The following is a 13099-nucleotide window of genomic DNA, read 5'->3' as shown; positions in this document are numbered from 1 at the left end:
GGCACTATGAAGGGAATAGTGTGCCATTTGTGAAGTGTGAGGTCAGGCTCACTGAACCTCCCTGAAATGTTCAGAAAGAAATCTGCAAACATGCCTCTCTGACATGCAGAACAAGGAATCACATCAGCTCTGTTCATGGAATTTCTATCTGCAACGTCCGCTAACGTTCGGCTACTGAACGTGTCTCCATAGTAACCCTGGGTAAACACGGCAGCGACATCATTCCTCGTCCTCGTCACGAGACACACTACTTCCTTCCGGTCTGAGAAGTCGTCACAGGAATGCATTTACAACAGAACCCTTTCAACCGAAGAATCTGAGTTTTTTGGAAGGTTGTGATACGGTATATTTCTAGTTGTATAGTCGTTATGAATCACCCAGTCTTTATATTAATAATAATAATAATAATAATAATATAATAATATGCCATTTAACATACAGACAACATAAATGACAACATGTACAAGTCACTTCCATGCCTGTTGAGACTCTGGACATTACAGTAAACTTATAATATGATAAAAATAAAATCAGTAATCATCTGAAAATGAAAAACACACGTATGGTTCTTTGGTTAAATGGGTTTCACTGTCATTACACTCATAAAGACTAGACTGTATTAAGTTAGGCTTAGATTCAAATCTGGACCGCGGAAGTCAATGGTTATAGCGAGATTGACATTTTAAAAGGTAATTTCCGATTGAGCCGACATATGCAGCGTTTACCGTGAATGTGGTCTCTGTGAAAGCAGGAACATTGTCCCTTTTGTCATCTATAGTATGTACAAGTATAATGTGTTATTGGAGTAAAATATGAAGAAAAAAAACATGACATATGGAAATCTGTGTAGGTGTATTTTTAATTGGAACACACTGTGATATTGTAGTGAATTAGAAAACCCAATCTGCCTCAGCTACCGCCCATTTCACTGTCCAGAGAGTTGCTACTACACAGCTGGTTCAACGAGTTAGCCAGCTAACTGATAAACAACCAGAAATAACTATTGATTTTCTGATTCATTAAGAAAGCTAAACTCAGACATTTGTTTCTGGTTGTTGAGTCAATGGGACCATGCCCATTTCAAGTTTATCCTTATTAAACAAATAAAAAGTTATTTCAGATCATTTAGGCTTAGTTTGCTAATTTATTGATCTTGCTTTGTAGTATACACCTTTGGATTGACAGGAGAATATTAGAATATAATATTCAAGGTTTAATTTATAGGCCTGGTTTCAGATTATCCTAATCCAGGACTAGGCATAATCCATGTCCGGGAAACCAGCCCATATTCTTCAAGGTTTCCACAACAATCATCTTTAAGGCTTTAGTGTTGAACATCCCTCACATCCAAATGATCCCTTTTTTTTTTTTTTTTTACAGAAATGTTTGAAATGTAATAGAAAATCATGCTAACATGGCAGAGTGGATCCACAGATTGACCACAGAGAGTGGTCTAACAGAGTGGATCCACAGATTGACCACAGAGAGTGGTCTAACAGAGTGGATCCACAGATTGACCACAGAGAGTGGTCTAACAGAGTGGATCCACAGATTGACCACAGAGAGTGGTCTAACAGAGTGGATCCACAGATTGACCACAGAGAGTGGTCTAACAGAGTGGATCCACAGATTGACCACAGAGAGTGGTCTAACAGAGTGGATCCACAGATTGACCACAGAGAGTGGTCTAACAGAGTGGATCCACAGATTGACCACAGAGAGTGGTCTAACAGAGTGGATCCACAGATTGACCACAGAGAGTGGTCTAACAGAGTGGATCCACAGATTGACCACAGAGAGTGGTCTAACAGAGTGGATCCACAGATTGACCACAGAGAGTGGTCTAACGGCTCAGTGCAAACAGACAGACATCAGGGGGTCGGTCCCAATAATATCTCCTTTCTCCTGAAGTGTACACACGTTCGCTGCTTCCTGCGTTGGATTGGTGGAGGCACAGGCTAGAGTTTCTACCATATTTCTTATACCAGTAATTTGCTTTATCAAATGATGGAAAGGAAATGAACAAGTGCACACCTTCGGGAGGAAGGATAGATGATTGGGACATAGCCAGTCATTTCTGGTAGTGGAGTGTCTTTGGCTAGTTCAGGAAGTGCAGACCCTTTAGTCTGACCAGGGATATCATGGGTCAGAGGTTAAAGGTCAGGGGTCAGAGAAGGCTTGCATCCCAAATGGTACCCTATTCCCTATACAGTGCTTTCCTTTTATACAGGCCCCAAGGGCACTATACAGGTAATAAGGTGATATTTGGTACACACACACAGGGTTGTTACCGGGGGTTAAGGGCTCAGAGTGGGACAGGGGTTAAAGGTTAGAGGTCATGGTTCAGAGAAAGACAGGGTGACTCCAAAGTCCTCCTTGTACAGATCCCAGGTCTTGGCCTTGTGGGGGTTGTCCAGTTCTTCTCTAGATAGGACCAGTCTGGAGGTAGGGTAAATATAACAACATTAGGGGGTTAAAGACTGAAGGTAGGGTAAATATAACAACATTAGGGGGTTAAAGACTGAAGGTAGGGTAAGTAGAACAACATTAGGGGTTAAAGACTGAAGGTAGGGTAAATATAACAACATTAGGGGGTTAAAGACTGAAGGTAGGGTAAGTAGAACAACATTAGGGGTTAATGACTGAAGGTAGGGTAAGTAGAACAGCATTAGGGGTTAAAGACTGAAGGTAGGGTAAATATAACAACATTAGGGGGTTAAAGACTGAAGGTAGGGTAAGTAGAACAACATTAGGGGGTTAAAGACTGAAGGTAGGGTAAGTAGAACAACATTAGGGGTTAAAGACTGAAGGTAGGGTAAGTAGAACAACATTAGGGGTTAAAGACTGAAGGTAGGGTAAGTAGAACAACATTAGGGGTTAAAGACTGAAGGTAGGGTAAGTAGAACAACATTAGGGGTTAAAGACTGAAGGTAGGGTAAGTAGAACAACATTAGGGGTTAAAGACTGAAGGTAGGGTAAGTAGAACAGCATTAGGGGTTAAAGACTGAAGGTAGGGTAAGTAGAACAGCATTAGGGGTTAAAGACTGAAGGTAGGGTAAGTAGAACAGCATTAGGGGTTAAAGACTGAAGGTAGGGTAAGTAGAACAGCATTAGGGGTTAAAGACTGAAGGTAGGGTAAGTAGAACAACATTAGGGGTTAAAGACTGAAGGTAGGGTAAGTAGAACAGCATTAGGGGTTAAAGACTGAAGGTAGGGTAAGTAGAACAGCATTAGGGGTTAAAGACTGAAGGTAGGGTAAGTAGAACAACATTAGGGGTTAAAGACTGAAGGTAGGGTAAGTAGAACAACATTAGGGGTTAAAGACTGAAGGTAGGGTAAGTAGAACAACATTAGAGGTTAAAGACTGAAGGTAGGGTAAGTAGAACAACATTAGGGGTTAAAGACTGAAGGTAGGGTAAGTAGAACAACATTAGGGGTTAAAGACTGAAGGTAGGGTAAGTAGAACAACATTAGGGGTTAAAGACTGAAGGTAGGGTAAGTAGAACAACATTAGGGGTTAAAGACTGAAGGTAGGGTAAGTAGAACAACATTAGGGGTTAAAGATTGAAGGTAGGGTAAGTAGAACAACATTAGGGGTTAAAGACTGAAGGTAGGGTAAGTAGAACAACATTAGGGGTTAAAGACTGAAGGTAGGGTAAGTAGAACAACATTAGGGGTTAAAGACTGAAGGTAGGGTAAGTAGAACAGCATTAGGGGTTAAAGACTGAAGGTAGGGTAAGTAGAACAACATTAGGGGTTAAAGACTGAAGGTAGGGTAAGTAGAACAACATTAGGGGTTAAAGACTGAAGGTAGGGTAAGTAGAACAACATTAGGGGTTAAAGACTGAAGGTAGGGTAAGTAGAACAGCATTAGGGGTTAAAGACTGAAGGTAGGGTAAGTAGAACAACATTAGGGGTTAAAGCCTGAAGGTAGGGTAAGTAGAACAACATTAGGGGTTAAAGACTGAAGGTAGGGTAAGTAGAACAACATTAGGGGTTAATGACTGAAGGTAGGGTAAGTAGAACAACATTAGGGGTTAAAGACTGAAGGTAGGGTAAGTAGAACAACATTAGGGGTTAAAGACTGAAGGTAGGGTAAGTAGAACAGCATTAGGGGTTAAAGACTGAAGGTAGGGTAAGTAGAACAACATTAGGGGTTAAAGACTGAAGGTAGGGTAAGTAGAACAGCATTAGGGGTTAAAGACTGAAGGTAGGGTAAGTAGAACAACATTAGGGGTTAAAGACTGAAGGTAGGGTAAGTAGAACAACATTAGGGGTTAAAGACTGAAGGTAGGGTAAGTAGAACAACATTAGGGGTTAAAGACTGAAGGTAGGGTAAGTAGAACAACATTAGGGGTTAAAGACTGAAGGTAGGGTAAGTAGAACAACATTAGGGGTTAAAGACTGAAGGTAGGGTAAATAGAACAACATTAGGGGTTAAAGACTGAAGGTAGGGTAAGTAGAACAACATTAGGGGTTAAAGACTGAAGGTAGGGTAAGTAGAACAACATTAGGGGTTAAAGACTGAAGGTAGGGTAAGTAGAACAACATTAGGGGTTAAAGACTGAAGGTAGGGTAAGTAGAACAACATTAGGGGTTAAAGACTGAAGGTAGGGTAAGTAGAACAACATTAGGGGTTAAAGACTGAAGGTAGGGTAAGTAGAACAACATTAGGGGTTAAAGACTGAAGGTAGGGTAAGTAGAACAGCATTAGGGGTTAAAGACTGAAGGTAGGGTAAGTAGAACAACATTAGGGGGGTTAAAGACTGAAGGTAGGGTAAGTAGAACAGCATTAGGGGTTAAAGACTGAAGGTAGGGTAAGTAGAACAACATTAGGGGTTAAAGACTGAAGGTAGGGTAAGTAGAACAACATTAGGGGTTAAAGACTGAAGGTAGGGTAAGTAGAACAACATTAGGGGGGTTAAAGACTGAAGGTAGGGTAAGTAGAACAACATTAGGGGTTAAAGACTGAAGGTAGGGTAAGTAGAACAACATTAGGGGGTTAAAGACTGAAGGTAGGGTAAGTAGAACAGCATTAGGGGTTAAAGACTGAAGGTAGGGTAAGTAGAACAACATTAGGGGTTAAAGACTGAAGGTAGGGTAAGTAGAACAACATTAGGGGTTAAAGACTGAAGGTAGGGTAAGTAGAACAACATTAGGGGGTTAAAGACTGAAGGTAGGGTAAGTAGAACAACATTAGGGGGTTAAAGACTGAAGGTAGGGTAAGTAGAACAGCATTAGGGGTTAAAGACTGAAGGTAGGGTAAGTAGAACAGCATTAGGGGTTAAAGACTGAAGGTAGGGTAAGTAGAACAGCATTAGGGGTTAAAGACTGAAGGTAGGGTAAGTAGAACAACATTAGGGGTTAAAGACTGAAGGTAGGGTAAGTAGAACAACATTAGGGGTTAAAGACTGAAGGTAGGGTAAGTAGAACAACATTAGGGGTTAAAGACTGAAGGTAGGGTAAGTAGAACAACATTAGGGGTTAAAGACTGAAGGTAGGGTAAGTAGAACAACATTAGGGGTTAAAGACTGAAGGTAGGGTAAGTAGAACAACATTAGGGGGGTTAAAGACTGAAGGTAGGGTAAGTAGAACAACATTAGGGGTAAAGACTGAAGGTAGGGTAAGTAGAACAACATTAGGGGGTTAAAGACTGAAGGTAGGGTAAGTAGAACAACATTAGGGGTTAAAGACTGAAGGTAGGGTAAGTAGAACAACATTAGGGGGGTTAAAGACTGAAGGTAGGGTAAGTAGAACAGCATTAGGGGTTAAAGACTGAAGGTAGGGTAAGTAGAACAGCATTAGGGGTTAAAGACTGAAGGTAGGGTAAGTAGAACAACATTAGGGGGGTTAAAGACTGAAGGTAGGGTAAGTAGAACAGCATTAGGGGTTAAAGACTGAAGGTAGGGTAAGTAGAACAACATTAGGGGGGTTAAAGACTGAAGGTAGGGTAAGTAGAACAACATTAGGGGTTAAAGACTGAAGGTAGGGTAAGTAGAACAACATTAGGGGTTAAAGACTGAAGGTAGGGTAAGTAGAACAACATTAGGGGTTAAAGACTGAAGGTAGGGTAAGTAGAACAGCATTAGGGGTTAAAGACTGAAGGTAGGGTAAGTAGAACAACATTAGGGGGGTTAAAGACTGAAGGTAGGGTAAGTAGAACAACATTAGGGGTTAAAGACTGAAGGTAGGGTAAGTAGAACAATATTAGCAAAGACCTCATGAGTCATTGGAGTATTAGGGCTCATTCCCACAGATGGAGTGGACAGCCATACCTCTTGTCCTCTATGAAGGAGGTGTTGAACCAGAAATAGAAAGGACAGTCTTCATATCCTTTAGGGAGACCCTGGAGTGGAAGATACAGTTAGCATTATTAGAAGACAATATATTGAAGATAAAATACACCAAAGGGCTATGTGAGTGTGAATTGTATTCGTGTTACATTTGAAATATGTCCCTATACACCAGCTTCGAATGGCTTTTAAAAATGTTCCCCTTACTAGAAGCTTCCATTAGTTGTGTTACGTTTAAAATCTTCCCCCAAACACAAGCTCCAGTTAGTTGTGTTACCTCTAAAGTCTTACACTGAATACAGGTACTCTTGTGTCACGTCTAAATTCTTCCCCCAACCACAGGTACTCACAGCAGAGGACTCAAACATGACCTTAACGTCGCCGCTGACAACAGGCCCCTCCTGCAGGCTGATCACCACTGCGTTGTTACCAGCATCAGGAAACACCTGGGACAGATCAATACATCAATATATCATTACCAACATCAGGAAACACCTGGGACAGATCAATACATCAATATATATATCATTACCAACATCAGGAAACACCTGGGACAGATCAATACATCAATATATCATTACCAACACCAGGAAACACCTGGGACAGATCAATATATCAATTAACCAATCAATCCAATCAATCATTCGGTTGTGTGCCTCACCGTGCAGTTCTGTTGTTTGGCACAGACACCCAGGAACACTAGCTCCTTCCTTACAATGATTTTCACCTTCAAGTCACTACCGTTCCCTTTACCCACACCTAGAACACAGAGAAAAAAAAGGATTCTCATTCAACCATCTGTCATCATCATAGGGTTAATAGCTTGTCTTGTGTTGCAGCATGTTGTGATAGTAACACAAGTCCTGCCACCGAACATTATTACAGTGCTTTTTTTTTTTTTTTTAAGTAAGTGAAATTATAACTATTTGAAATGGCCTAAAACAACATGGCCGTCAACGGCAGCCTAAAGTGTGGTCTCGTCACCTGCTGTTTGCATTTCAATAAGTTGTTTATCAAATTACACCGTTGCCAGAAAGCGAGGTCAAATCAGGTTAAAGATGCTGCAACATCAGTCGACAGCCACCCTAGTGCAGAACAACATTACCTGGACACTGACATGCATGATTTAAAATGAGACTCCAAATAATATTAGAGATAATATGGCCAGAGAGTAGCAAATACTGACGATCAAGGTACGAATAGACATAGCGGTAGCAATAAAGTTCTGTTTAATGAAACTGTGGTGGCAATATGCTATTGTAATTTTAGAGCCGGTTTGATTAGCTAGTTAGCTAGTTAGCTAGTTAGCTAGTTAGCCAGGCTAGCGGGTACACGTCTCCACCGAGCAGGCCAGCTATGGCACGTTAACCTAGCTAGCAACTACAATGCCTTCAGAAAGTATTTCTCACCCCTTGACTTTTTACCCATTTATGTTACAAAGTGGGATTATAATTTATTGAATTGTCCCTTTTTGACAACAACCCTCTAATGTCAAAGTGGAAGAGAATTTACATGATTTTTTACATATTTTATGAAAAATAAAACGAATATGTCTTGATTAGATAAGTATGTTAGAAATCACCTTTGGCAGCGATAACAGCTGTGAGTGTTTCTGGGTAAGTCTCTAAGAGTGTTGCATACCTGGATTGTACAATATTCGCCCATTATTCTTAAAAAAATGATTCAAGCTCTGTCAAGTTGGTTGTTGATCATTGCTAGGAAGGACACCTGGACCTTTGTAGTGACTGGGTGTATTGATACACCATCTAACGTTTAATTAATAACTTCACCATGCTCAAAGGGATATTCAGTGTCTGCTTTTTTTTTTTTTTTTTTCACCCATATACCAATGGTCCCGTGTGGCTCAGTTGGTAGAGCATGGCGCTTGCAACGCCAGGGTTGTGGGTTCGATTCCCACGGGGGACCAGTATGAAAATGTATGCACTCACTACTGTAAGTGACTCTGGATAAAATAAAATAAATATGGAGCATCTGCTAAATGACTAAAATGTACAGCGCATTCGGAAAGTATTCAGACCCCTTGACTTTTTCCACATTTTGTTATGTTACAGCCTTATTCTAAATCAATTACAGCCTTATTCCTAATCAATCTACACACAATACCCCATAATGACAAATCAAAAACAGTTTAGACATTTTAGCAAATGTATAAAAGAAAAAAAACCTGAAATATCACATTTACATAAGTATTCAGACCCTTTACTCAGTACTTTGTTGAAGCAACTTTGGCAGCGATTACAGACTTGAGTCTTCTTGGGTATGACGCTACAAGCTTGGCACACCTGTATTTGGGGAAATTTTCCCATTCCTCTCTGCAGATCCTCTCAAGCTCTGTCAGGTTGGATGGGGAGCGTCGCTGCACAGCTATTTTCAGGTATCTCCAGAGATGTTCGATCGGGTTCAAGTCCAGGCTCTGGCTGGGCCACTCAAGGACATTCAGAGACTTGTCCTGAAGCAACTCCTGCGTTGTCTTGGCTGTGTGCTTCGGGTCGTTGTCCTTTTGGAAGGTGAACCTTCACCCCAGTCTGAGGTCCTGAGCGCTCTGGAGCAGGTTTTCATCAAGGATCTCTCTGTACTTTGCTCCTTTCATCTTTCCTTCGATCCTGACTAGTCTCCCAGTCCCTGCCGCTGAAAAACATCACCACAGCATGATGCTGCCACCACCTTGCTTCACTGTAGGGATGGTGCCAGGTTACCTCCAGACGTGACGCTTGGCATTCAGGCCAAAGAGTTCAATCTTGGTTTCATCAGACCAGAGAATCTTGTTTCTCATGGTCTGAGAGTCCTTTAGGTGCCTTTTGGCAAACTCCAAGCGGGTTGCCATGTGCCTTTTTACTGATGAGTGGCTTCCATCTGGACACTCTACCATAAAGGCCTGATTGGTGGAGTGCTGCAGAGACGGTTGTCCTTCTGGAAGGTTCTCCCATCTCTACAGATGAACTCTGGAGCTCTGTCAGTGACCATCGGGTTCTTGGTCACCTCCCTGACCAAGGACCTTCTCCCCTGATTGCTCAGTTTGGCCAGGCGGACAGCTCTAGAATGATGGAGGCCACTGTGTTCTTGGAGACCTTCAATGCTGCAGACATTTTTTGGTACCCTTCCCCAGATCTGTGCCTCGACACGATCCTGTCTCGGAGCTCTACGGACAATTCCTTCGACCTCATGGCTTGGTTTTGCTCTGACATGCACTGTCAACTGTGGGACCTTATATAGACAGGTGTGTGCCTTTCCAAATCATGTCCAATCAATTGAATTTACCACAGGTGGACTCCAATCAAGTTGTAGAAACATCTCAAGGATGATCAATGGAAACAGGATGGACTGCACGGAGCTTCTAAGTTCGTGCCTCAACGCAAAAATGTGAGGGGGGGTTTTCCGGTGGGGAAAATTTTTAAAACTATTTATGTAATAAGGTATCCGTTTTTAGTTTTTTAGCAACATTTTCTTAAAACCTGTTTTCGCTTTGTCATTATGGGGTATTGTGTGTAGATTGCTTTTTAGGAAAAACAATTATTCAATCCATTTTAGAATAAGGCTGTAACGTAACAAAATGTGGAAAAAGTCAAGGGGTCTGAATACTTTCCGAACGCACTGTAATAGGTGTCTTTGCGAGGCATTAGAAAACCTCCCAGGTCTTTGTGGTGGAGTCTGTGCTTGAAATTAACTGAACGACTGAGGGTTGTGTGTGTGTGGTACGGAGATGGGGGTAGTCTAGTGTGTGTGTGTGGGGTACGGAGATGGGGGTAGTCTAGTGTGTGTGTGGTACGGAGATGGGGGTAGTCTAGTGTGTGTGTGTGGGGTACGGAGATGGGGGTAGTCTAGTGTGTGTGTGTGTGGTACGGAGATGGGGGTAGTCTAGTGTGTGTGTGTGGTACGGAGATGGGGGTAGTCTAGTGTGTGTGTGTGGTACGGAGATGGGGGTAGTCTAGTGTGTGTGTGGGGTACGGAGATGGGGGTAGTCTAGTGTGTGTGGGGTACGGAGATGGGGGTAGTCTAGTGTGTGTGTGTGTGGTACGGAGATGGGGGTAGTCTAGTGTGTGTGTGGGGTACGGAGATGGGGGTAGTCTAGTGTGTGTGTGTGGTACGGAGATGGGGGTAGTCTAGTGTGTGTGTGTGTGGTACGGAGATGGGGGTAGTCTAGTGTGTGTGTGTGTGGTACAGAGATTGGGGTAGTCTAGTGTGTGTGTGTGGTACGGAGATGGGGGTAGTCTAGTGTGTGTGTGTGTGGTACGGAGATGGGGGTAGTCTAGTGTGTGTGTGTGTGGTACGGAGATGGGGGTAGTCTAGTGTGTGTGTGTGGGGTACGGAGATGGGGGTAGTCTAGTGTGTGTGTGTGGTACGGAGATGGGGGTAGTCTAGTGTGTGTGTGTGTGTGTGTGTGTGTGTGTGTGTGTGTGTGTGTGTGGTACGGAGATGGGGGTAGTCTAGTGTGTGTGTGTGGGGTACGGAGATGGGGGTAGTCTAGTGTGTGTGTGGTACGGAGATGGGGGTAGTCTAGTGTGTGTGTGTGGTACGGAGATGGGGGTAGTCTATTGTGTGTGTGTGTGGTACGGAGATGGGGGTAGTCTATTGTGTGTGTGTGTGGTACGGAGATGGGGGTAGTCTAGTGTGTGTGTGTGGTACGGAGATGGGGGTAGTCTAGTGTGTGTGTGTGGTACGGAGATGGGGGTAGTCTAGTGTGTGTGTGGGGTACGGAGATGGGGGTAGTCTAGTGTGTGTGTGTGTGTGTGGTACGGAGATGGGGGTAGTCTAGTGTGTGTGTGTGTGTGTGGTACGGAGATGGGGGTAGTCTAGTGTGTGTGTGTGTGTGGTACGGAGATGGGGGTAGTCTAGTGTGTGTGTGTGTGTGGTACGGAGATGGGGGTAGTCTAGTGTGTGTGTGTGTGGTACGGAGATGGGGGTAGTCTAGTGTGTGTGTGTGTGTGGTACGGAGATGGGGGTAGTCTAGTGTGTGTGTGTGTGTGGTACGGAGATGGGGGTAGTCTAGTGTGTGTGTGTGTGTGTGTGTGTGTGTGTGGTACGGAGATGGGGGTAGTCTAGTGTGTGTGTGGGGTACGGAGATGGGGGTAGTCTAGTGTGTGTGTGTGTGTGTGTGTGTGTGGTACGGAGATGGGGGTAGTCTAGTGTGTGTGTGTGGGGTACGGAGATGGGGGTAGTCTAGTGTGTGTGTGTGTGTGTGTGTGTGTGTGTGTGTGTGTGTGTGGTACGGAGATGGGGGTAGTCTAGTGTGTGTGTGGGGTACGGAGATGGGGGTAGTCTAGTGTGTGTGTGTGTGTGTGTGTGTGTGTGTGTGTGTGTGTGTGTGTGTGTGTGTGTGTGTGGTACGGAGATGGGGGTAGTCTAGTGTGTGTGTGGGGTACGGAGATGGGGGTAGTCTAGTGTGTGTGTGTGTGTGTGTGTGTGGTACGGAGATGGGGGTAGTCTAGTGTGTGTGTGGGGTACGGAGATGGGGGTAGTCTAGTGTGTGTGTGTGTGTGTGTGTGTGTGTGTGTGTGTGGTACGGAGATGGGGGTAGTCTAGTGTGTGTGTGTGTGTGTGTGTGTGTGTGTGTGTGTGTGTGGTACGGAGATGGGGGTAGTCTAGTGTGTGTGTGTGGTACGGAGATGGGGGTAGTCTAGTGTGTGTGTGTGGTACGGAGATGGGGGTAGTCTAGTGTGTGTGTGTGGTACGGAGATGGGGGTAGTCTAGTGTGTGTGTGTGGTACGGAGATGGGGGTAGTCTAGTGTGTGTGTGTGGTACGGAGATGGGGGTAGTCTAGTGTGTGTGTGTGTGTGTGTGTGTGTGTGTGTGTGTGTGTGTGTGTGTGTGTGTGTGTGGTACGGAGATGGGGGTAGTCTAGTGTGTGTGTGTGGTACGGAGATGGGGGTAGTCTAGTGTGTGTGTGTGGTACGGAGATGGGGGTAGTCTAGTGTGTGTGTGTGTGTGTGTGTGTGTGTGTGTGTGTGTGGTACGGAGATGGGGGTAGTCTAGTGTGTGTGTGTGTGTGTGTGTGTGTGTGTGTGTGTGTGTGTGTGTGTGTGTGTGTGTGTGGTACGGAGATGGGGGTAGTCTAGTGTGTGTGTGTGGTACGGAGATGGGGGTAGTCTAGTGTGTGTGTGTGTGTGTGTGTGTGTGTGTGTGTGTGTGTGTGTGTGTGGTACGGAGATGGGGGTAGTCTAGTGTGTGTGTGTGTGTGTGTGTGTGTGTGTGTGTGTGTGTGTGTGTGTGTGTGGTACGGAGATGGGGGTAGTCTAGTGTGTGTGTGTGTGTGTGTGTGTGTGTGTGTGTGTGTGTGTGGTACGGAGATGGGGGTAGTCTAGTGTGTGTGTGTGTGTGTGTGTGTGTGTGTGTGTGTGTGTGTGGTACGGAGATGGGGGTAGTCTAGTGTGTGTGTGTGGTACGGAGATGGGGGTAGTCTAGTGTGTGTGTGTGGTACGGAGATGGGGGTAGTCTAGTGTGTGTGTGTGGTACGGAGATGGGGGTAGTCTAGTGTGTGTGTGTGTGTGTGTGTGTGTGTGTGTGTGTGTGTGTGTGTGTGTGTGGTACGGAGATGGGGGTAGTCTAGTGTGTGTGTGTGGTACGGAGATGGGGGTAGTCTAGTGTGTGTGTGTGTGTGTGTGTGTGTGTGTGTGTGTGTGTGTGTGTGGTACGGAGATGGGGGTAGTCTAGTGTGTGTGTGTGTGTGTGTGTGTGTGTGTGTGTGTGTGTGTGTGTGTGTGTGTGTGGTACGGAGATGGGGGTAGTCTAGTGTGTGTGTGTGGTACGGAGATGGGGGTAGTCTAGTGTGTGTGTGTGTGTGTGTGTGT

General features: G+C 44.4%; 1 protein-coding gene across 1 annotated transcript in view; it reads right to left on the bottom strand.

Moving 5' to 3' along the window:
* Positions 1–842: 842 nt before the first annotated feature.
* tpte (transmembrane phosphatase with tensin homology) overlaps positions 843–13099 on the bottom strand; it is a 53105-nt gene continuing 40848 nt past the window's right edge. Inside the window, exons 16-19 of the mRNA XM_084140468.1 lie at positions 6955–7052; positions 6644–6739; positions 6276–6346; positions 843–2439 (exon numbers count right to left, since the gene is read on the bottom strand). Coding sequence (XP_083996594.1) covers positions 2337–2439; positions 6276–6346; positions 6644–6739; positions 6955–7052 — 368 coding nt within the window. The 3' untranslated portion in view covers positions 843–2336. The remainder of the gene's footprint in view (positions 2440–6275; positions 6347–6643; positions 6740–6954; positions 7053–13099) is intronic.

The sequence above is a fragment of the Coregonus lavaretus genome (assembly GCF_964263955.1).
Source record: "Coregonus lavaretus genome assembly, chromosome: 24".
Classification (NCBI taxonomy): domain Eukaryota; kingdom Metazoa; phylum Chordata; class Actinopteri; order Salmoniformes; family Salmonidae; genus Coregonus; species Coregonus lavaretus.
This window is presented reverse-complemented; position numbering and strand designations above follow the sequence as displayed.